Below are 22687 nucleotides of genomic sequence, written 5' to 3'. Positions count from 1 at the left end.
GGAGCCAAGGGCAGCCTGGCACCAGTGGGATCCTGCAACAGTGGGAAGAGATGAGGATCTGACTCCGTGTTTCAGAAGGCTTGATTTATTACTACATATAATAATACTACAGATTTTATATATAGTATTATACTAGATATTATATATATAGTATTAAATACTATAATATATGCTATAATATATACTATACTATAATATATACTGTATATAATATATAGTAATCTATATATTATATATAATAATATATAGTAATACTATATATTATATATAATAATATATAATATATACACACATATATATGTGTGTATATAACGTATATATTTGTGTACATATATATATACATATATATTTGAACAATATATACTATATATATACTTATATACTATATACACATTATATATTATATATATTTTATATGTGGTATATAATATATATACATGTATAGATATACTATATACTATATACTATATACCATATAGACATTATATAATATATATAATATATATACACATATATATTATATATGTATATATAACATATATGTATGTGTGTACATATATGTACATATATATTATATAATGTACATATATTATGTAATATATATGTATATAATAATACATATCTATTACATTAAAACTATACGAAAATAATAGAAAAAAAATTTCATTAGAAAGCTGGCTAAAAGTAAAAAAGGAAGAATGATAACAAAGGTTTGTGGCTCAGACAGAGTCTGACACAGCTGGCTGTGATTGGCCATTAATTAAAAGCAATCAACACAAGACCAATCACAGATGCACCTGTCGCATTCCACAGCAGCAGATAATCATTGTTTACATTTTGTTCCTGAGGCCTCTCAGATTCTCAGGAGAAAAAATCCCAAGGAAATGAATTTTTCAGAAAATTTTTCAGAAAATATCAGAGCTACAGGATCCCAGCTCCTGCCATGCCAGCAGGGTTTGGTACCAGGGGGTGCCAGGCATCCATGCCAGACCCCACTGCTGCCCCTCTGCCCAGCAAACCTCCAATGCCCAAATCCCTGAGCCTGGATCCTCTCTGTGCCCAGCCTGTGTGCCCAAATCCCTGAGCCTGGAAGCCTTCATGTGCCCAAATCCCTGAGCCTGGATCCTCTCTGTGCCCAGCTCTGGAACCCTCGGTGTGCCCAAATCCCTGAGCCTGGATCCTCTCTGTGCCTAGCTCGTGTGCCCAAATCCCTGAGCCCTCTCTGTGCCCAGCTCCTGGAACCCTCCGTGTGCCCAAATCCCTGAGCCTGGAACCCTCGGTGTGCCCAAATCCCTGAGTCCTCTCTGTGCCCAGCTCTGGAACCCTCGGTGTGCCCAAGTCCCTGAACCTGGATCCTCTCTGTGCCCAGCTCGTGTGCCCGGTTCCCGGCCTGGGGGGCCCCTGGCACGCCCAGCAACCACCAACGCAAATAGCCGGAGCCTCCTCCGCCCGCTGCCGCCCGGGTTCCAATTTCCCGGCGTCAGCCCCGGCCCGGCTCAGCTGTCGTCCCCCTGTGCCCTGTCACTCCTCCGGCCCCGGCCCCGAGCGCTCTGCGGCCCCGGCTCCGGCCCCGGCTCCTGGGGCTCCTTCAGCGCAGGGTGAGTGCCCCCCTTGTGCCCCCTGTGTGCCCCTCTGTGCCCCCCGTGTGCCCCCGTGCCCACTCTGGGCACCCGCCGGGGCTCTGGGCTCTCGGGGTGCCCCAATCCCGCTGTGCCCCGAGCGCCGTTCCCGTTGCTGCTTCCCGATGGTTTTCCGGGCTGGTTTTCCTGGGTGGTTCTCCTGATGGTTTTCCTGTTTAGTTTTTCCTCTTGGTTTTCCCAGCTGCTTTTCCTGACTGATTTCCTGATGGTTTTCCTGGCTGGTTTCCTGTTTAGTTTTTCCTGATGGTTTTCCCGGCTGGTTTTTGGTTTTCCTGCCTGGTTGTCCTCTTGGTTTTCCCACCTGGTTTTCCCGACTGCTTTTCCCCGATGGTTTTCCTGTTTAGTTTTTCCTGTTGGTTTTCCCAGTTGCTTTTCCTGACCAATTTCCTGATGGTTTTCCTGACTGGTTTTCCTGACTGGTTTTCCTGTTTAGTTTTTCCTGATGCTTTTCCCAGCTGGTTTTCCTGGCTGGTTTTTGGTTTTCCGGCCTGGTTGTCCTCTTGGTTTTCCCACCTGGTTTTCCCAACTGCTTTTCCTCGATGGTTTTCCTGTTTAGTTTTTCTGTCTGGTTTTCCCAGCTGGTTTTCCTGGCTGGTTTCTTGACGGTTTTCCTGCCTGGTTGTCCTGGTGGTTTTCCCAGTTGGTTTTCCTCCCTGGTTTTCCTGTTTGGCTTTTCCTGATGACTTTCCCACCTGGTTTTCCTGATGGTTTTCCCAGTTGGTTTTCCCAGTTGGTTTTCCTGACTGGATTTCCTGTTTAGTTTTTCCTTATGGCTTTCCCAGCCAGTTTTCCTGACTGGTTTTTCATTTTCCCGGCTGGTTTTCCTGACTGGTTTTTCCGCATGGATTTCCTGACAGGTTTTCCTGATGGTTTTCCTGTTTGGTTTTTCCTGATGATTTTCCTGACCGCTTTTCCCGACTGGTTTTCCTCACTGATTTTCCTGACAGGTTTTTGGTTTTCCCGGCTGGGTTTCCTGACTGGTTTTCCCGACTGCTTTTCCTGATGGTTTTCCAGCTGGTTTTCCTGGCTGGTTTTTGGTTTTCCTAACTGGTTTTCCTGGATGGTTGTTCTGACTGGTTTTTTTCCTCACTGTTTTTCCTGTTGCTTTCCCAGCTGCTCTTCCTTACTGGTTTTCCTGGCTGTTTTCTTGACTGGTTTTCTCACCTGGTTTTCCCCACTGGTTTCCAGACTGGTTTTCCTGACTTGTCTTCCAGAAGGTTTTCCCATCTGGTTTTCCCAGCTGCTTTTCCCGATGATTTCCTGACTGGTTTTCCCAGCTGGATTTCCCAACCCGTTTTTCTGATGGTTTTCCAGTTTGGTTTTTCCTGACGGTTTTCCAGGCTGGTTTTCCTGGTGGTTTTCCTGCCTGGGGTTGGTATCACCCAAACCACGGAGCTCTGGGTGGCAGCGCTGCGGGCAGGGCTGTCCCAGGTGGCACCAGGATGGTTTGGGGGATGCTGGAGCAGCTCCTGCCCTGGTGCCAGCCGGGTGATGCCCTCAGTGCCCCCTGTGCTCACTGAGGGGCCGAGGGCAGCGCCGTTCGTGGTTTCACTTTGGGACGGAGATGCCCAGGCCAAGGTGGGCACCTGGGGTGGGCAGGGACCTCCTCCAGCCCGGACCTGGGGCTCAGGGAGGCAGAACCAGCCTGAGAGGGGCGGCAGGACAGACGGAGGCTGTCTGTCCTTCAGTGAACACGGGGTTCACCCTGGCAGAACCAGCCCTGGCAGGGGCTGTGGGATGGGCAGTGGGAATGAACCCAGGTTGGCCCTGGCAGAACCAGCCTGGTAGGGGCTGCAGGACAGACGGAGGCTGTCTGTCCTGCTGTGAACCTGGGGTTCATCCTGCCCAGGACAGGAGCTGCAGGACACACGGACGCTGTCTGTCCTGCAATGAACTCAAGGTTCCCCCTGTCAGAAGCAGCCCTGCCCGGGGCTGCGGGACACACGGACGCTGTCTGTCCTTCAGTGATTGTGGGGTTCCCCCTGTCAGAACCAGCCCTGCCCGGGGCTGCAGGACACACGGACGCTGTCTGTCCTTCAGTGAACCCAGGGTTCCCCCTGTCAGAACCAGCCCTGCCCGGGGCTGCGGGACACACGGACGCTGTCTGTCCTTCAGTGAACCCAGGGTTCCCTCTGTCAGAACCAGCCCTGTCCAGGCTGCAGGACACACGGACGCTGTCTGTCCTTCAGTGATTGTGGGGTTCCCCCTGTCAGAACCAGCCCTGTCCAGGCTGCAGGACACACGGACGCTGTCTGTCCTTCAGTGATTGTGGGGTTCCCCCTGTCAGAACCAGCCCTGCCCGGGGCTGCAGGACACACGGACGCTGTCTGTCCCAGGGGAAGGGCTGGCACTGCCCACCCAGCAGGGTGGCACTGCCCCATCCAGCGCCATCCCTGCTCTTCCCCTGGCAGCATGACGGAGAAGGAGGTGCCAGAGCCGCCGGCCTCACCTGCTGCAGGTGGCAAACCCAAGAGCCGGGTAAGTGCTGCCCAGGGGGCATTTGGGTGGGTGGGCGCTGTCCCCTCTCTGCCATCACCCTGCTGCAGCCCCTGGGGGCTTTGGGGGGCGTGGTGGGACCCCGATCCAGCCGGGTGTGGGGTGGGCATTGCCCAGCTTGGCGTTTTGTCTTGGTTTGGAAACACAGGAGTGTGCTAAGGAAGGCAGGAGCCTCCCTTGAAATGGAGAATGTGACCCCTTCCCCACCCCTGCAATAGAAATAAATTCATTTATTTATATATTAAATATTTATGTATACATTAAATAAATATTTAGATATATAAATATTTAATTATATATTTATTTTTATATATTTTTGTATATTTATTTATCTATGAAATAAATATATTTATTTATATATTAAATAAATATATTTATTGCTATAAATTTGAAATTAAGGGCCTCTCAGGCAAAAAATATGGGAGCAGGAAATAACAGTTCTCTAATAGGGAAGAAAATAAAAGGATAAAATAAACAATGCAGTAAACTAAAACCATACTGATATATCTGGGTAGGAATGTTTGAAACCTCAGATTGTATCCAGGTAGGAATGTTTGAAATCTCAGATTGTATCCAGGCAGGAATGTTTGGAATCTCAGATTGTATCCAGGCAGGAATGTTTGAAATCTCAGATTGTATCCAGGCAGGAATGTTTGAAATCTCAGATTGTATCCAGGTAGGAATGTTTGAAATCCCAGACTGTATACAGGTAGGAATGTTTGAAATCTAAGATCATATCCAGGTAGGAATGTTTGAAATCCCAGATTGTATCCAGGTAGGAATGTTTGAAATCTCAGATTCTATCCAGGCAGGAATGTTTGAAATCTCAGATTGTATCCAGGTAGGAATGTTTGGCTCCTCCCTCTGGGTTCACATCTCCCAATGGGATGCTGTAGTTCTTATCAGCCATGCAGTGACATTCAATAGCTGTTATCAGCAGATGTCCCCCCAGAGGGAGGAGTGATTGTGAGCACTCAAAGAGAGAGATAAGGCAAACTGCCCACAAAAAATAATCTGCAATAAGGCAAACTTGACAAAAGATAATCTGCCCTACAGATGGTGATAGAAAACATCTTGCATTGCAATCCTCAACATACAAGCTACGTACAACACATTTACAACACATTTACAATTAGTTCCCAATACCTATCACCTGTGTCAGACAGTGAGCTTCTACCCTAAACCAACCCAAAAGTGCCAAAATCCCTGCAGAAAATGGAGACCAAGAAGAAGGAGAAGAAGGACAGGACACACCCACATTCTTCCATCTTGCCCCCTGAACCCCCATTCTAAAAACCCCAAAATTCTACATTTTCACCCCGTGATTAATTCACTGTCATTCTACTCAAACTCTTGTGGCCTGGAACTCCTCACACAAAGAAGAGGAAGAAGAAGAAGGAGAAAGGACAGGACACGCCCAAGTTCCTCCATCTTGTCCCCAAAACCTCCAATACCAAAAATCCTAAAATCTCCATTTTCACTTTTTATACTACAAACTACCTACAACACATTTACAACACATTTACAATTAGTTCCCAATACCTATCACCTGTGTCAGACAGTGAGCTTCTACCCTAAGCTAACCCAAAAGTGCCAAAATCCCTGCAGAAAATGGAGGCCAAGAAGAAGAATGAGAAAGGCTGGACACGCCCAGATTCCTCCATCTTGTCCCCAAAACCTCCAATACCGAAAATCCTAAAATCTCCATTTTCACTTTTTATACTACATATAAACTCCATATAACATATTTAACTACATATAACATATTTAACTACATACTACATATATTATAACATATTTTAAACTACGTATAACATATTTACACTTAATTCCCAATACCCATCACCTGTGTCAGACAGTGAGCTTCTACTCTAAACCAACCCAAAAGTGCCACCATCACAGCAGGAGATGGAGACCAAGAAGAAGGAGAAGAAGGACAGGACACACCCACATTCCTCCATTTTGCCCCCTGAACCCCCATTCTAAAAACCCCAAAATTCTACATTTTCACCCCGTGATTAATTCACTGTCATTCTACTCAAACTCTTGTGGCTTGTAACTCCTCACACAAAGAAGAGGAAGAAGAAGGAGGAGAAAGGACAGGACACACCCAAGTTCCTCCATCTTGTCCCCAAAAACCCCATACCAAAAATCCTAAAATCTCCATTTTCACTTTTTATACTACATATAAACTACCTATAACATATTTAACTACATATAACATATTTAACTACATACTACATATATTATAACATATTTTAAACTACATATAACACATTTACACTTAATTCCCAATACCTATCACCTGTGTTAGACAGTGAGCTTCTACTCTAAACCAACCCAAAAGTGCCAAAATCCCTGCAGAAAATGGGGACCAAGAAGAAGGAGAAGAAGGGCAGGACACACCCAAATTCCTCCATTTTGCCCCCTGAACCCCCATTCTAAAAACGCCAAAATTCGACATTTTCACCCCGTGATTAATTCACTGTCATTCTACTCAAACTCTTGTGGCTTGTAACTCCTCACACAAAGAAGAGGAAGAAGAAGGAGAAGAAGGACAGGACACACCCAAGTTCCTCCATCTTGTCCCCAAAACCTCCAATACCAAAAATCCTAAAATCTCCATTTTCACTTTTTATACTACATATAAACTACATATGACATATTTAACTACATATAACATATTTAACTACATACTACATATATTATAACATATTTTAAACTACATATAACATATTTACACTTAATTCCCAATACCTATCACCTATGTCGGACAGTGAGCTTCTACTCTAAACCAACCCAAAAGTGCCAAAATCCCTGCAGAAAATGGAGGCCAAGAAGAAGGAGAAGAAGGACAGGACATGCCCAAATTCCTCCATTTTGTCCCCAAAACCTCCAACACCAAAAATCCCAAAATCTCCATTTTCACCCTGTGATAATTTTATTATTATTCAAATTTCTGCGACTTTCAGCTCCTTGTACAAAGGCAGGGGCTGTGGGATGGGCAGGTTTTGGCTGTGGGATGGGGGGTTTTGGGATTTTTTGGTTTTTGGGGTTTTTTGGGGGGGTTTGGGGATTTTTGGGGGTGGTTTTGAGGGTTTTTTGGGGGTTTTTCTGGGGTTTTTTTGGGGTTTTTTGGGGTTTGGCTCCACGTGGTTCTGTGCATTTCCCAGCTTTGTCCTGTGCTCTTTCCTGAGGTTTTTGGGGGGTTTTGGGGTTTTTTGGGGGGGTTTTGGGGTTTTTTTTTTGGTTTTGGGTTTTTTTGGGGGGGTTTGGGGATTTTTGGGGGTTTTTTTTGAGATTTTTTGGGGGGTTTTTCTGGGTTTTTTGGGTTTTTTGGGGTTTGGCTCCACATGGTTCTGTGCATTTCCCAGCTTTGTCCTGAGCTCTTTCCCGAGGTTTTTGGGGGGTTTTGGGGGTTTTGGGGGGGGGTTTTGGGATTTTTTTGGTTTTGGGGGTTTTTTTGTGGGGTTTGGGGATTTTTGGGGAGTGGTTTTGAGGGTTTTTTGGGGGGTTTCTGTTTTTTTTCTGGGTTTTTTGGGGTTTGGCTCCACGTGGTTCTGTGCCTTTCCCAGATTTGTCCTGAGCTCGTTCCCGAGGTTTTTGAGGGGTTTTGGGGTTTTTTGGGGGGGGTTTTGGGATTTTTTGGTTTTTGGGGTTTTTTTGTGGGGTTTGGGGATTTTTGGGGGTTTTTTTTTGAGGTTTTTTGGGGGGTTTTTCTGGGTTTTTTTGGGGGTTTTTGGGGTTTGGCTCCACGTGGTTCTGTGCCTTTCCCAGCTTTTTCCTGAGCTCTTTCCCGAGGTTTTTGGGGGATTTTGGGGTTTTTTGGGGGGGTTTTTGGTTTTATTTTGGTTTTGGGGGTTTTTTGTAGGGTTTGGGGATTTTTGGGGGGTGTTTTTGAGGGTTTTTTTGAGGGGTTTCTGTTTTTTTTCAGGGTTTTTTGGTTTTTTTGGGTTTGGCTTCACGTGGTTCTGTGCATTTCCCAGCTTTGTCCTGAGCTCTTTCCCGAGGTTTTTGGGGGGTTTTGGGGTTTTTGGGGGGGTTTTTGGGATTTTTTTGGTTTTGGGGTTTTTTGGGGGGTTTGGGGATTTTGGGGGGTTTTTTGGTTTTTTTTTTGGTTTTGAGGTTTTTTGAGGGGTTTTTCTGGGTTTTTTGTTGCCTTTTTTGGGTTTTTTTGGGTTTTTTTGGGGTTTGGTTCTGTGCATTTCCCAGCTTTGTCCTGAGCTCTTTCCCGAGGTTTTTGGGGGATTTTGGGGTTTTTGGGGGGGTTTTTGTTTTTTTTTTTCAGGATTTTTTGGGGTTTGGGGGGAGTTTGGGTTTACTGGGGATTTTTTTGTGTTTTTGTGGGTTTGGGGGGTTTTTTGTTTTTATTTGGGGTTTATTTGTTTGTTTGTTTGTTTGGGGGGATTTTTTGCATTTTGGGGTTTTTTGGGGGAATTTTTGGTTTTTTGCTATTTTTTGTGGGGGTTTTTTTTGTGGTTGTTTTTTGGGGGGCTTTGGGTTTTGGGGTTTTTTGGTTTTTTTTTTTTTATTTTTTTGGTTTCTTGGGGTTTTTTTTAGTTTTGGGGGAGTTTTGGTAGTGTTTTTGCGTTTTTTGTGGGTTTGGGGTATTTTTTTTTTGTTTTTATTTGGGTTTTGTTTGTTTGTTTGTTTGATTTTGGGAATTTTTTGCATTTTGGGGTTTTTTGGGGATTTTTTTGGTTTTTTGGTATTTTTTGTGGGGTTTTTTTTGTTGTTGTTGTTGTTGTTGTTTTGGGGGGCTTTGGGTTTTGGGGTTTTTTTGGGTTGTTTTTTTTTTTTGTTTTTTGTTTGGTTTTCTGGGGTTTTTTTTTAGTTTTTGGGGGGTTTTGGGGGTTTTTTTGGGTTTTTTTGTGGGTTTGGGGTATTTTTTATTTTTATTTGGGTTTTTGTTTGCTTGTTTGTTTGTTTTGGGGGATTTTTTGCATTCTGGGGTTTTTGGGGGATTTTAAAAGTTTTTTGGTATTTTTGTGGGGGGTTTTTTGTTGTTGTTGTTTTTGGGGGGGTTTGGGGGGGGTTGGGTGTTTTTTTAGGGTATTTTTGGGGGTTTTTTTTTTAGTTTTTGGGGGGGTTTGGGGTTTTTTTTAGGTTTTTTTTTTGGGGGGGGGGTTTAGTTTTTGGGGGGGTTTTGGGGGGGTTGGGGTTTTTTTCTGGTTTTTTTGGGTTTTTTTTTTTAGTTTTTGGGAGGGTTTGGGGTGTTTTTTGGTGGGTTTTTTTTTTGTTTGTTTTTTTGGGGTATTTTTGGGTTTTTTTTTTAGTTTTTGGGGAGTTTTGGGCGGTTTTTTGGTTTTTTTTTTTTTGTGTGTGTGTTTTTTGGGTTTTTTTTGCACCACTCACCCTCCATGCCGTCCCGCCCCAGCAGCTGCAGAAGCTGAAGGAGATTTTCCACCGCAAGCCCAAGGAGGAGGCGGCCCAGCAGCCTCAGCCCAACGGGGAGCTGCTCAGCCCCTCGGGGGGACCCCTCTTCTACATCTACGAGGACGAGGAGGACGAGGAAGAGGAGGAGGAGCCGGAGCCGCCGCCGGAGCCGGAGAAACTGGTCAACGACAAACCGCACAAATTCAAAGACCATTACTTCAAAAAACCCAAATTCTGCGATGTTTGCGCCCGCATGATCGTCCGTGAGTGCTGCGGGGATGGGGGGGGGGGGCCTCTGTCGCGACATTGTCGCGAGCGCGGGGTCGCCTTTGTCACCGCCCGTGTCCTTCCCGCCCGTCCGCAGTGAACAACAAGTTCGGGCTGAGGTGCAAGAACTGCAAAACCAACATCCACCAGCACTGCCAGGGCTACGTGGAGATGCAGCGCTGCTTCGGCAAGATCGTGAGTGCCAGCCTGGCTCCCTGGCAGTGCCAATCTCGGTCCCCAATGGGCACCCCTGGCAGTGCCAACCTCGGTTCCGAACGGGCACCCCTGGCAGTGCCAGCCTCGGCCCCCCAAAATGGGCACCCCTGGCAGTGCCAACCTCGGTCCCGAACGGGCACCCCTGGCAGTGCCATCCCCGGCCGCCCAAAATGGGCACCCCTGGCAGTGCCAACCTCGGTGCATGTGGGTACAAGGCAGGTGCCACCAGCCCTGGGCATTTCCTGGCTCTGGGGGTGCCCAAACTCTGCCAGGTGCCTCTGAGGGGTGCCCGATGCTGTGTCCCCAAACCCCAAACCCAGCCCCAGGTTTGGCACCCCTGGCAGTGCCACCCTCGGGCCCCAATGGGCACCCTGGCAGTGCCACCCTCAGCCCCCAACGGGCACCCCTGGCAGTGCCACCCTCGGTTCCCAACGGGCACCCTGGCAGTGCCAGCCTCGATCCCCAACGGGCACCCTGGCAGTGCCAGCCTCGATCCCCAATGGGCACCCTGGCAGTGCCACCCTCGGTCCCCAACGGGCACCCTGGCAGTGCCACCCTCAGCCCCAATGGGCACCCTGGCAGTGCCAGCATCGGTCCCCAATGGGCACCCTGGCAGTGCTACCCTCAGCCCCAACGGGCACCCTGGCAGTGCCAGCCTCAGCCCCCAATGGGCACCCTGGCAGTGCCGCCCTCGGTCCCGAACGGGCACCCTGGCAGTGCCAGCCTCAGCCCCAGGGCAGCGCTCGGTGCCGCCGCCCTCACGCCGTTCCCGCCCTCAGGCCGTTCCCGCCCTCACGCCGTTCCCGCCCTCACGCCGTTCCCGCCCTCACGCCGTTCCCGCCCTCACGCCGTTCCCGCCCTCACGCCGTTCCCGCCCTCACGCCGTTCCCGCCCCCGGGGGTGCTCCCGTTCCCGTTGGGTCCCCCCGAACTCTCGCGATGCTTTGGGCGCCCCTGACTCCCCCCCCCCCCCCCCCCCCCCGCAGCCGCCCGGGTTCCGCCGCGCCTACAGCTCCCCCCTGTACAGCGAACAGCGCATGCGCGGCGCCGCCGAGCCCGGTGAGTGCGCGCGGCAACATTGTCACCTGTGTGTCACCATTGTCACCTGTGTCACATTGTCACCTGTGTCACTGTGTCACACTGTCACCTGTGTCACACTGTCACTGTGTGTCACTGTGTCACCGCGGCACCACGGCACCTGTGTCACACTGTCACCTGTGTCACCTGTGTGTCATCATTGGCACCTGTGTGTCACTGTCACCTGTGTCACATTGTCACCTGTGTCACACTGTCACCATTGTCACCTGTGTGTCACCATTGTCACCTGTGTCACCTGTGTCACACTGGCACCTGTGTGTCACCTGTGTCACACTGTCACCGTGTCACTGTGTCACCTGTGTGACCTGTGTGTCACCTGTGTGTCATCATTGTCACCTGTGTGTCACCTGTGTCACCTGTGTGTCACCTGTGTGTCACTGTGTCACCTGTGTGTCACTGTCACCTGTGTGTCACCTGTGTCACCTGTGTGTTGCTGTGTCACCGCGGCACCTGGCACCTGTGTCACACTGTCACCCGTGTGTCACCTGTGTGTCACTGTCACCTGTGTCACCTGTGTCACACTGTCACCTGTGTCACCTGTGTGTCACTGTCACCGTGTCATCTGTGTCACCTGTGTGTCACCTGTGTGTCACCGCGGCACCGCGGCACCTGGCACACTGTCACCTGTGTCACCTGGTACCTGTCACCTGTGTGTCACCGTGTCACCTGTGTCACCGCGGCACCTGGCACCTGTCACCTGTGTGTCACCTGTGTGTCACCTGTGTGTCACCTGTGTGTCACCGTGGCACCACAGCACCTGGCACCTGTCACCTGTGTCACTGTGTGTCACCTGTGTGTCACTGTGTCACCATTATCACCATTGTCACCATTGTCACCTGTCACCCATGTCACCTGTGTGTCACTGTGTCACTGTGTCACCTGTGTGTCACTATTGTAACCTGTGTGTCACTGTGTGTCACCTGTCACCCGTGTCACTGTGCCACTTTTGTCACTGTGTCACCTGTGTGTCACCTGTGTGTGACCTGTCACTGTGTGTCATCTGTGTCACTTGTGTGTCACCTGTCACCTGTGTCACTGTGTCACTGTGTCACCCCTGTCACCTGTGTGTTACTGTGTCACCATTGTCACCTGTGTCACCTGTCACCCGTGTCACTGTGTGTCACTGTGTCACCTTTGTCACTGTGTGCCACCTGTGTCACTGTGTCAGCTGTGTCACCTGTGTCACCATTGTCACTGTGTCACCTGTATGTCACCTCTGTCACCTGTGTGTCACCTGTGTGTCACCTGTGTCACCTGTGTGTCACCTGTGTGTCACTGTGTCACCACGGCACCTGGCACCTGTGTCACACTGTGTCACCTGTGTGTCACCTGTGTCACCTGTGTGTCACCACGGCACCGCGGCACCTGGCACACTGTCACCTGTGTCACCTGGTACCTGTCACCTGTGTGTCACCTGTGTTACCTGTGTGTCACCGCGGCACCTGTGTCACTGTGTGTCACTGTGTCACTGTGTGTCACTGTGTCACCGCAGCACCTGGCACCTGTCACCTGTGTGTCACCTGTGTGTCACATCTGTGTCACCATTGTCACCATTGTCAGCAGTCACCCATGTCACCTGTGTGTCACCTGTGTCACCTGTGTCACCTCCCTGGGGGTGTCACAACCCCCCCTGAGCCCCCAAAACCCCCCCTGACCTCCCCAATACCCCCAAACCCCTCAATAATCCTCCAAAACCCCCCAATATCCCCAATAACCCCCCAAATCCTCCCAAACCCCCCCCTGACCCCCCGAGCCCCCCTGACACCCCCAAACCCCGCGAAACCCCCCCGAGCCCCCCAAACCCCTCCCGAGCCCACCCAATACCCCCCCAAATCCCTCAATAACCCCCCAAAATCCCCCCTGACCCCCCTGAGCCCCCCAAAATCCCCCCGAGCCCCCCAAAATCCCCTCTGACCCCCCTGAGCACCCCAAAATCCCCCCAAAATCCCCCCCTGACCCCCCTGAGCCCCCTGAAATCCCCCCCAAAATCGCCCCCTGACCCCCCAAACCCCCTCTCACCCCCCTGAGCCCCCCAAAATCCCCCCCAAATCCCCTTTGACCCCCCTGAGCCCCCCCAAAATCCCCCTTTGCCCCCCGAAATCCCGCCAAAATCCCCCCCAAACCCCCTCTCACCCCCCTGAGCCCCCCAAAATCCCCTCTGAGCCCCCTGAAATCCCCCCAAACCCCCCCAAAATCCCCCTTTGCCCCCCTGAGCCCCCCAAAATCCCCCAAACCTCCCCAAAATCCCCCTTTGCCCCCTGAGCCCCCCGAAATCCCCCCCAAATCCCCCCAAGCTCCCCCAAAATCCCCTCTGAGCCCCCCGAAATCCCCCCAATATCCACTGACCCCTCTGAGCCCCCCAAAATCGCCCCCTGACCCCCCAAACCCCCTCTCACCCCCCTGAGTCCCCCAAAATCCCCTCATAATCCCCCCCAAATCCCCTTTGACCCCCCCGAAATCCCCCCAAAATCCCTCCAAAATCCTTCCCTGACCTCCCTGAGCCCCCCAAAATCCCCCCAAAATCCCTCCAAAGTCCCCCCAAGCCCCCCAAAATCCTCCCCAAAATCCCCCCCTGAGCCCCCTGATCCCCCCAAATCCCCCCAAAATCCTTCCCTGACCACCCTGAGCCCCCCCAAACCCCCCCAAGCCCCCCCAATCCCCCCTCGCCCCCTCCCCCCGCAGGCAGCGGCTCCGACCCCGTGTTCGAGACGCTCCGCACCGGGGTCATCATGGCCAACCGCGAGCGCAAGAAGGGCCAGGAGGACAAGAAAAACGTGAGTGGGGGGGGGGGCACCCCAAAAACCACCCCAAAAACCACCCAAAGAACCCCAAAATTTCCCATAGACCCCCAAAAATTAAAATTCCCCAAGAACCCCCCCCTAAAACCCCCAATAACCCCTCCAACCCCCCCCAAAACTCCCCAAAACTCCCCATAATCCCCCCAAACCCCTTCATAACCCCCCAAATTCCCCAATGCCCCCCCAAAACTCCCCAAAATCCCCCCCAAATTCCCCATAATCCCCCCAAACCCCTTCACACCCCCCAAAACTCCCCAATAACCCCCCCGAACCCCTTCATAACTCCCCAAAACTCCCCAAAATCCCCCCAAAACTCCCCAATAACCCCCGGAGCCCCCAAAACCCCCCAAACCCCTTCATAACCCCCCAAATCCCCCAGTATCCCCCCAAAATTCCCCAATAACGCCCCCAAATCCCCCAAAACTCCCCCCAAACCCCCCCAAAACACCCCAATAACCCCCCAAACCCCTTCATACCCCCCCAAATTCCCCAATACCCCCCCAAATTCCCTCAATAACCCCTCCAACCCCCCCAAAACCCCCCAAAACTCCCCATAAGCTCCCCAAAACCCTTCATAACCCCCCAAATCCCCCAAAACCCCCCCAAAATTCCCCAATAACCCCCCAAAACCCCCCAAACCCCCCCCAAAACTCCTCAATAACCCCCCAAATTCCCCAATAACCCCCCAAAATCCCCCCAAACCCCCCAAATCCCCACAAAATCCCCCCAAAACTCCCCAATAACCCCCCAAACCCCTTCATACCCCCCCAAATTCCCCAATAACCCCCCAAAATTCCCCAATAACGCCCCCAAACCCCTTCATAGCCCCCCAAATTCCCCAATGTCCCCCCAAATTCCCTCAATAACCCCCCAAAAACCCCCCAAAACCCCCCCAATAACCCCCCAAATCCCCCAATAACGCCCCAACAACTCCCCCCGGACCCCCCAAAACTCCCCAATACCCCCCAAAATTCCCCAATAACCCCCCCAAAATCCTCCCAAAATCCCCCCAAAACTCCCCAATAACCCCCAAACCCCTTCATAGCCCCCCAAATTCCCCAATATCCCCCCAAAATTCCCCAATGACGCCCCCAAATTCCCCAATACCCCCCCAAATCCCCCCAAAACCCCCCCAAACCCCTTCATAACCCCCCAAATCCCCCAAAATCCCCCCCAAATTCCCCCATGACGCCCCCAAACCCCTCAATATCCCCCCAAAATTCCCCAATAACCCCCACAAAACCCCTCAATAACCCCCCCAAACCCCTTCATAACCCCCCAAATTCCCCAAAATCCCCCCAAATTCCCCAATGACTCCCCCAAACCCCTCAATACCCCCCCACACATAACCCCCCAAACCCCCCAAATCCCCCCCAGACCCCCCATAACACCCCAATAACCTCCCAAAACCCCCCAATAACGCCCCCAAATCCCCCCAAAATCCCCCCAAAAATACCCCAAAACCCCCCAAAACCCCCCAAACCCCTTCATACCCCCCCAAAATTCCCCCAAAATCCCCCCAAAACTCCTCAATAACCCCACTAACCCCCCCAAACCCCTCAATATCCCCCCCAAATTCCCCAAAATCCCCCCAAAATTCCCCCATGACGCCCCCAAACCCCCCGGGCCCCCCATTTTTGCCCTTTTCCCCGCAGCCGCTGGCGGCGATGATGGACGAGGAGCCCGAGGCCGCGAAGGCGGCGGGGAGCAAAGCTGAGGGTGAGGGGTTGGGGTTTGGGGGGATTTGGGGGATTTTGGGGGGATTTTGGGGTGTTTTTTTAATTTTGGGGGGTTTGGGGGATTTTGGGGTTTTTTTGGGTTTTTTATGGGGGGGAGTTGGGGGTTTTTTGGGTTTTTTTGGGGTTTTTTTGGGTTTTTTTTTAGGGTATTTTGGGGGGTTTTGGGGGATTTTTTAGGGTTTTTTGGGGTTTTTTTAGGATTTTTTAGGGTTTTTTGGGGGGTTCTTGGGGACTTTGGGGGGATTTTTGGGGTTTTTTGGGGTTTTTTTGGGTTTTTTGGGGGGTTTTGGGGGATTTTTGGGTTTTTTTTAGGGTTCTTTAGGGATTTTTGGGGGATTTTTGGGGTTTTTTGGCTGAGTCCTTGGGGATGCACGGGGTGTGGTTTTTAGGGTTGTTGGGGTTTTTTTAGGGTTTTTTTTTGTGGGGATTTTGGGGTATGTTTTTATTTTGGGGCGTTTGGGGGATTTTTGGGGGGTTTTTTTAGGGTTTCTTGGGGGGATTTGGGGTTTTATTTGGGGTTTTTTTTGGGTTTTTTTGGGGTTTTTTGGGGGGATTTTGGGGTTTTTTGGGGGGTTTTGGAGTATTTTTTATTTTGGGGGGTTTGAGGGATTTTTGGGGTTTTTTGGGTTTTTTTGGGGTTTTTTGGGGGGGTTTTGGGGGGGGTTGGGGGTTTTTTGGGTTTTTTTTGGTTTTTTTAGGGTATTTTGGGGGGTTTGGGGGGATTTTTTGAGGTTTTTTTAGGGGGGGTTTTGGGGGATTTTTTTGGAGTTTTTGGGGTTTTTTAGGGTTGGGGGGGTTTGGGGGGGATTTTTGGGTTTTTTGGGGGGTTTTTTTAGGGTTTTTAGGGTTTTTTGGGTTTTTGGGGTTTTTTTTGGGGGGGTTTTGGGTTATTTTTTATCTTGGGGGATTTGGGGAGTTTTTTGGTATTTTGGGGGGTTTTTGGGGGGGTTTATTTTTTATTTATTATTTTGGGGGATTTTTGGGGTTTTTTTAGAGTTTTTTGGGGGGGGTTGGGGGGATTTTGGGGTTTTGTGGCTGAGTTCTTGGGGATGCACTGGGTGTGGTTTTTAGGGTTTTTTGGGGTTTTGGGGGGTTTTTTTGAGGGGATTTTTTGGGGTTATTTTTTATTTTGGGGGGTTTGGGGGATTTTTTGGGGTTTTTTTTAGGGTTTTTGGGGGGGTTTTGGGGGGGGGGTTGGTCTTTTGGTTTTTTTGGGTTGTTTTGTTTTTTTTTTACTTTTTGCCGCGGGTTTCGCTTTTTGGGGCTGTTATTTTTGTTTTGTTTTTTGTTGGTTTTTTTGGGGGTTTTTCCCTTCACAAAAAGTGTCCCCAACCCACACCCTCACCTTTGGTTTTCAGTTTTTTGGGGGTTTTTTTTTGGTTTTTTTGTTGTTTCTTGGTTTTGGTGTGGTTGTTTTTGGGGTTTTTTGGGGGAGGTTTTTTGGGTTTTTTTTTTTTTTGGTGAGGATTTTTTGTTTTTTGTTTGGTTTTTTGTTTTTTCTTTTGTTTTGGTTTTGTTTTGTTTTGTTTTGTTTTTTTTTGGGGGGTGTTTTTTCCGTTTTTGAGGGTTTTTTTGGGGGAGGGAGTTGGGTTCTGGGGTTGGTTTTTTTTTAGTTTTTGGCGCGGGTTTTGCTTTTTGGGGCTGTTATTTTTGTTTGTTTTTTTGGGGGGTTTTTTATTTTTTTGTTTTTTCGTTTGGTTTTGGTGTGGTTGTTTTTGGTTTTTTTGGGGGGGTTTTTTGTTTTTTTTTTTTTTTTGGTGAGGAATTTTTGGTTTTTGTTTGTTTTTGGTGGGGTTTTTGGTTGTTTTTTTGTTTGTTTGTTTTGTTTGTTTTTTGGGTTTGTTTTGTTTTGTTTTGTTTTGTTTTTTGGAAATTTTTTTCCGTTTTTGAGGGGGTTTTTTGGAGGGGATGTTGGTTTTGGGAATTTTCTATTTTTACTTTTTGCCGCGGGTTTCTCTTTTCGGGGCTGTCAATTTTCTTCATTTCTTGGGCTTTTTTTTTTTTTTTTTTTTTTTTTGTGGCCCCAGGCGCCTCCGAGGGCGACAAAAAAGCCGAGAAGAGCCCGGCGGACGACAAGGTAACCCCAAACCTCCTCCTGCACCCCAAAAATCCCCAATTCAACACTCGGGGTCCTCCTGCAGCCCCCCAAAAAAACCCCAAAAAAACCCAAAACCCCAAAAAAACCCCCAAATCCCCAAAAAATCCCAAATAAACCCCCCAAAACCCCACACAGAGCAAGAAGCCGCAGCCGGGGGCGTTCCTGCACTCCCATTATTTCGTGGCCCTTTATCGCTTCAAAGCCCTGGAGAAGGACGACCTGGACTTCCCGTGAGCGCCCGCGTTTGTTTGGGGTTTTTTTGGGGGGTTTGGGGTTTTTTGGGGGGGTTTTGGGGTTTTTGGGGGGTTTTTGGGGGGATTTGGGGGTTTTATGAGGTTTTTGGGAGTTTTTTTGGGGGGGTTTTGGGGGTTTTATGGGGTTTGGCTCCACGGGGTTCCGTGCATTTCCCGAGGCTGAGCTGCTTTTTTTTGGTGGACTTTTGGTGTTTTTTGGGGGCTTTGGGTTTTTTGGGTGTTTTTTTGGGGTTTGGCTCCACGTGGTTCTGTGGATTTCCCAACTTTGTACTGAGCTTTTTCCTGAGGTTTTATGGAGGTTTTTTGGGTCTTTTTGTTTTGTTTTGTTTTGGGGGGTTTTATGGGGTTATTTGGGGGTTTTTGGTTTTTTTGGGGGGGCTTTTGGGGTTTTTGGGGGGTTTTTTGGGGGTTTGGCTCTATGTGGTTCTGAGCATTTCCCAGCCTTTCCATGGACTCTTTCCTGAGGTTTTTTGGGGGGGTTTTATGTTTTTTTGTTGGTTTTTTTTGTTGTTGTTGGTTTTTTTGTTTTGTTTTTTGTTTTTGTTTTTGTTTTGTTGTTGTTGTTGTTGTTTTGGGGTTTTATGGAGGTTCTGGGTTTTTTGGGGTTTGGCTCCACGTGGTTCTGTGCGTTTCCCGAGGCTGACTCCATCCCATGCCAGACTCAGGGCTGGAGGATCTGATTCTGGAGGAAAATGAGATTTTCCCCGAGGTTTTTTGTTTGTTTTGGGGGGATTTTGGTGGTTCTTTTGTGGTTTGGGGAGGTTTTTTTGTGTTTTTTGGGGGTTTGGCTCCACATGGCTCCGTGATTTCCCAAGGCTGAGCTGCTCTGGGCAGTCCCTGAGCCCGCGGGCTGCGTGTCCCAGGAGCTGATTCTGAAGGAAAATGAGATTTTTCTTAATTGGTTTTCCTGACTGGTTTTCTTTATTGGTTTTCCTGATGATTTTCCTGACTGGTTTTTCCCGACTGATTTTCCTCACAGGTTTTCCTGTTTGGTTTTCCTCACGGTTTTCCCAGCTAGTTTTCCTCACTGCTTTTCCTGATATTTTTCCTGCCTGCTTTTCCCCATTGGTTTCCCTGACGATTCTGAAGGAAAATGAGATTTTTCTTGGGTGGAAAACCCACCCAAAGATGGGCTGGGGGCCCTTCCCTCCCTCAGAGATCCCTTCCTTCCCTTCCAGGCCGGGGGAGAAGATCACGGTGGTCGACGACTCCAACGAGGAGTGGTGGCGGGTGAGGATGGGGAAACGCTTTGGGGGGACCCCCAAACCTTCTCTGACCCCTTATCCTGGTGGGGAGGGGACCCCCAAACCTTCCCTGACCCCTTATCCTGGTGGGGAGGGGGTTTGGGACCCCCAGATCCTCCTCAAATCCTCCTTTGCAGCCTCGTCCCGCCCGGTCACTGGCGGGAAAAACGAGGGACGAACTACTCAGGAACAAACCATTATGAGGGGACAACATGGGGGGGGGGCCGAGGGTCAAACCATAATCTTAATTTATACAGGTTTTGTTGTAAAGTTGGTTATTTTTTATAAAACACACAATGCCTATCCTGGCACCCCCTATCCTGGCAGGAAAGGGGAGTTTGGAACCCCCAAATCGACCTCAACCTCCCCCCTTGCAGTCTGGTCCCGCCCGGTCACTGGCGGGAAAAACGAGGGACAAACGACTCAGGAACAAACCATTATGAAGGGAGACCATGGGGAAACGGAGGGTCAAGCCATAAACTTAATTTATATAAAATAATAAATTTTACAACAAAATCTGTATAAAACACACAATGCCTATCCTGGCACCCTCTATCGTGGCAGGAAAGGGGAGTTTGGGACCCCCAAATGGGCCTCAACCTCCCCCCTTGCAGTCTGGCGGGAAAACGAGGGACAAATAACTCAGGAACAAACCATTATGAGGGGACAACATGGGGGGGAACCGAGGGTCAAACCATAATCTTAATTTATATAAAATAATCAACTTTACAGCAAAACCTGTATAAAACACACAATGCTACACTCCTTGAACTCCTTGCAGGGCAAAATCGGGGAGAAAGTCGGGTTTTTCCCTCCTAATTTCATCATCCGGGTGCGGGCGGGCGAGCGGGTGCACAAAGTGACGCGTTCCTTCGTTGGAAACCGGGAAATCGGGCAAATCACGCTCAAAAAGGATCAGGTGAGATGAAACCCCCTCCCCAAAATTACCCGGGGACCCCCCCCTCCCGGCCCTCTTCAAGCCCCCCCAAAAGCAGCTGGACCCCATAAACTGCATCATCATCATCATCATCATCATCATCATCATCATCATCATCATCCTCATCCCAGTGGATGAGATTTGCTCTGTGCCGACCCCTCCTCATTTGCTCTGGGGGGTTCCCGGGGGTCTCCCCTGTCCTGAGGGGGTTCCTCTGATCCGGGGGGTTCCTGGGGGTCTCCCCTGTCCTGGGGGGGTTCCTGGGGGTCCCCTTGCTCTGAGGGGGTGTCCTGAGGGGGTCTCGGGGGTCTCCCCTGATCTGGGGGTTTCCTGGGGGTCTCCCCTGTCTTGGGGGTGTTCCTTGGGGTCCCCTTGCTCTGGGGGGGTGTCCCTTGTCCTGAGGGGGTCTCGGGGGTCTCCCCTGTCCTGGAGGGGGGGGGTCCCCTGTTCTGGGGGAGTCTCAGGGGTCCCCCCTGTCCTGAGGGGGTTCCTGAGGGTCTCCCCTGCTCTGGGGGGGTTCCTGGGCGTCCTCTTGCTCTGGGGAGGGTCTCGGGGGTCTCCCCTGTCCTGGAGGGGGGGGTTCTCCTGTTCTGGGGGAGTCTCCTGTTCTCGGGGGGTCTTGGGGGTTTCCCCTGTCCTGAGGAGGTTCCTGAGGGTCCCCTTGCTCTGGGGAGGGTCTCGGGGGTCTCCCCTGAACCGAGGGCTGTTTCTGGGGGGGTCTCACCACCCCCCTGTCCCCCCCAGATCGTGGTGCAGAAGGGGGAGGAGGTGAACGGATACGTCAAAGTGTTCACGGGCCGCAAAGTGGGGCTGTTCCCCGTGGACTTCCTGGAGGAAATCTGAGGAGGGGGCTGCGACCCCCGGCATTGGGGGGGATGGGGAGGCTGAGACCCCGGGGATTGAGGGCAGAGACCCCCCGGGATGGGGATGGGGAGAGGCTGCAGGGTAGGGATGGGATTGGGGCACCCTGGGGATGGGAAATGGGGAAAAAAAACCCAAAAAAACCCAAAAAAAACGCCGGGATTGGGATTGGGATGGGGATGGGGGGGCCCTGGCTGCGGGACAGGTTTGGGGTCGGGGGGGGGGCACCCCCATTTCTGCTGGTGCCTGGAGGGGTTCCTGGGGGTTCCATGGGGGTTCCTGGGGGTCCTTGGGGAGCTCTCTGGGGGTTCCTGAGGGTCCCTGGGGGTCCCTCGGGGTTCCTTGGGGGTCCCTGGGGGTATCTGGGTGTTCCTGAGGGTTCCTGGGGGTCCCTTGGGGTTCCTTGGGGGTCCCTGGGGGTCCCTGAGGGTTCCTGGGGGTCCTTGGGGAGCTCTCTGGGGGGTCCTTGGGGGTCTCTGGGGGTCCCTCGGGGTTCCTTGGGGGTCCCTGGGGGTATCTGGGAGGCTCCTGGGGGTTCCTTGGGGGTCTCTGGGGGTCCCTGGGAGGCTCCTGGGGGTTCCTGGGGGGTCTCTGGGGGTTTCATGGGGGTCCCTGAGGGTTCCTGGGGGTCCTTGGGGAGCTCTCTGGGGGTTCCTTGGGGGTCTCTGGGGATTCCTGAGGGTCCCTCAGGGTTTCTTGGGGGTCCCTGGGGGTGTCTGGGAGGCTCCTGGGGGTCTCTGGGGGTCTCTGGGGGTATCTGGGAGCCTCCTGAGGGTTCCTTGGGGGTCTCTGGGGGTTCCTGGGGGGGGTCGTGCCCCACTGCCCTCGGTGCCCCCCGGTGTTGGCAATACACGGCTGTGCCCACCCCCCGCTCTCGGTGTGGATTTAATGGGGAGGGGGCGCCCCTTGGGGGGGGGGGGCACCGCTCTGAGGGGGTCACTGAGGGGGCAGCGGGGACGCCGCGGTGGGTGGCACTGCTGGGGGGTGACGGTGGCACACTGGGGAGGGGTCAGGGGTCACTGGGGGGGGGGTCAGTGGTCACTGGGGAGGGGTCAGGGGTCACTGGGGGGGGTCAGTGGTCACTGTGGGGGGGTCAGTGGTCACTGGGGGGGGGTCAGTGGTCACTGTGGGGGGGGGCTCAGTGGTCACTGTGGGGGGGGCTCAGTGGTCACTGGGGAGGGGTCAGTGGTCACTGTGGGAGGGGTCAGTGGTCACCAGGGGAGGGGTCAGTGGTCACTCTGGGGGGGTCACTGGTCACCAGGGGAGGGGTCAGTGGTCACTGGGGGGGGGTCAGTGGTCACTGTGGGGGGGTCAGTGGTCACCAGGGGAGGGGTCAGTGGTCACTGGGGGGGGTCAGTGGTCACTGGGGGGGGGTCAGTGGTCACTGTGGGGGGCGTCAGTGGTCACCAGGGAAGGGGTCAGTGGTCACTGGGGGGGGGTCACTGGTCACTGTGGGGGGGTCAGTGGTCACTCTGGGTGGGGGTGCCAGTGTCCCCAATGGAGGGGTCACTCTGGGGTCACTCACGGTCACTCTGGGGTCACTCACTGGTCACTCTGGGGTCACTCTGGGGGTCACTCACTGGTCACTCTGGGGGTCACTCTGGGGGTCACTCACTGGTCACTCTGGGGTCACTCTGGGGTCACTCATTGGTCACTCATTGGTC

At 51.5% G+C, this 22687-nt stretch overlaps 1 protein-coding gene across 1 annotated transcript; it reads left to right on the top strand.

Moving 5' to 3' along the window:
• The first annotated feature begins 943 nt into the window (after window positions 1-943).
• On the top strand, window positions 944-21027 carry STAC3 (SH3 and cysteine rich domain 3). Its single transcript, XM_058042015.1, has 14 exons — window positions 944-954; window positions 1315-1479; window positions 4052-4118; window positions 9514-9775; window positions 9877-9974; window positions 10981-11053; window positions 13775-13866; window positions 15546-15609; window positions 17521-17523; window positions 17657-17706; window positions 17863-17957; window positions 19160-19211; window positions 20007-20144; window positions 20907-21027. Exons 1-14 carry the CDS (start codon window positions 944-946, stop codon window positions 21003-21005), a joined length of 1269 nt encoding a protein of 422 aa, XP_057897998.1. The 3' UTR covers window positions 21006-21027.
• The last annotated feature ends 1660 nt before the right edge of the window (window positions 21028-22687 follow it).

Source organism: Melospiza georgiana, chromosome 29 (assembly GCF_028018845.1).
Source record: "Melospiza georgiana isolate bMelGeo1 chromosome 29, bMelGeo1.pri, whole genome shotgun sequence".
In the NCBI taxonomy this organism is placed as follows: Eukaryota; Metazoa; Chordata; class Aves; order Passeriformes; family Passerellidae; genus Melospiza; species Melospiza georgiana.
This window is presented reverse-complemented; position numbering and strand designations above follow the sequence as displayed.

Excerpts from the sequence above, each read along its gene's own strand:
- STAC3 (XM_058042015.1), top strand. Across the intron at positions 17,707-17,862 it reads AGAGCCCGGCGGACGACAAG|AGCAAGAAGCCGCAGCCGGG; the intron begins GTAACCCCAAAC and ends AACCCCACACAG. Across the intron at positions 20,145-20,906 it reads TCACGCTCAAAAAGGATCAG|ATCGTGGTGCAGAAGGGGGA; the intron begins GTGAGATGAAAC and ends TGTCCCCCCCAG.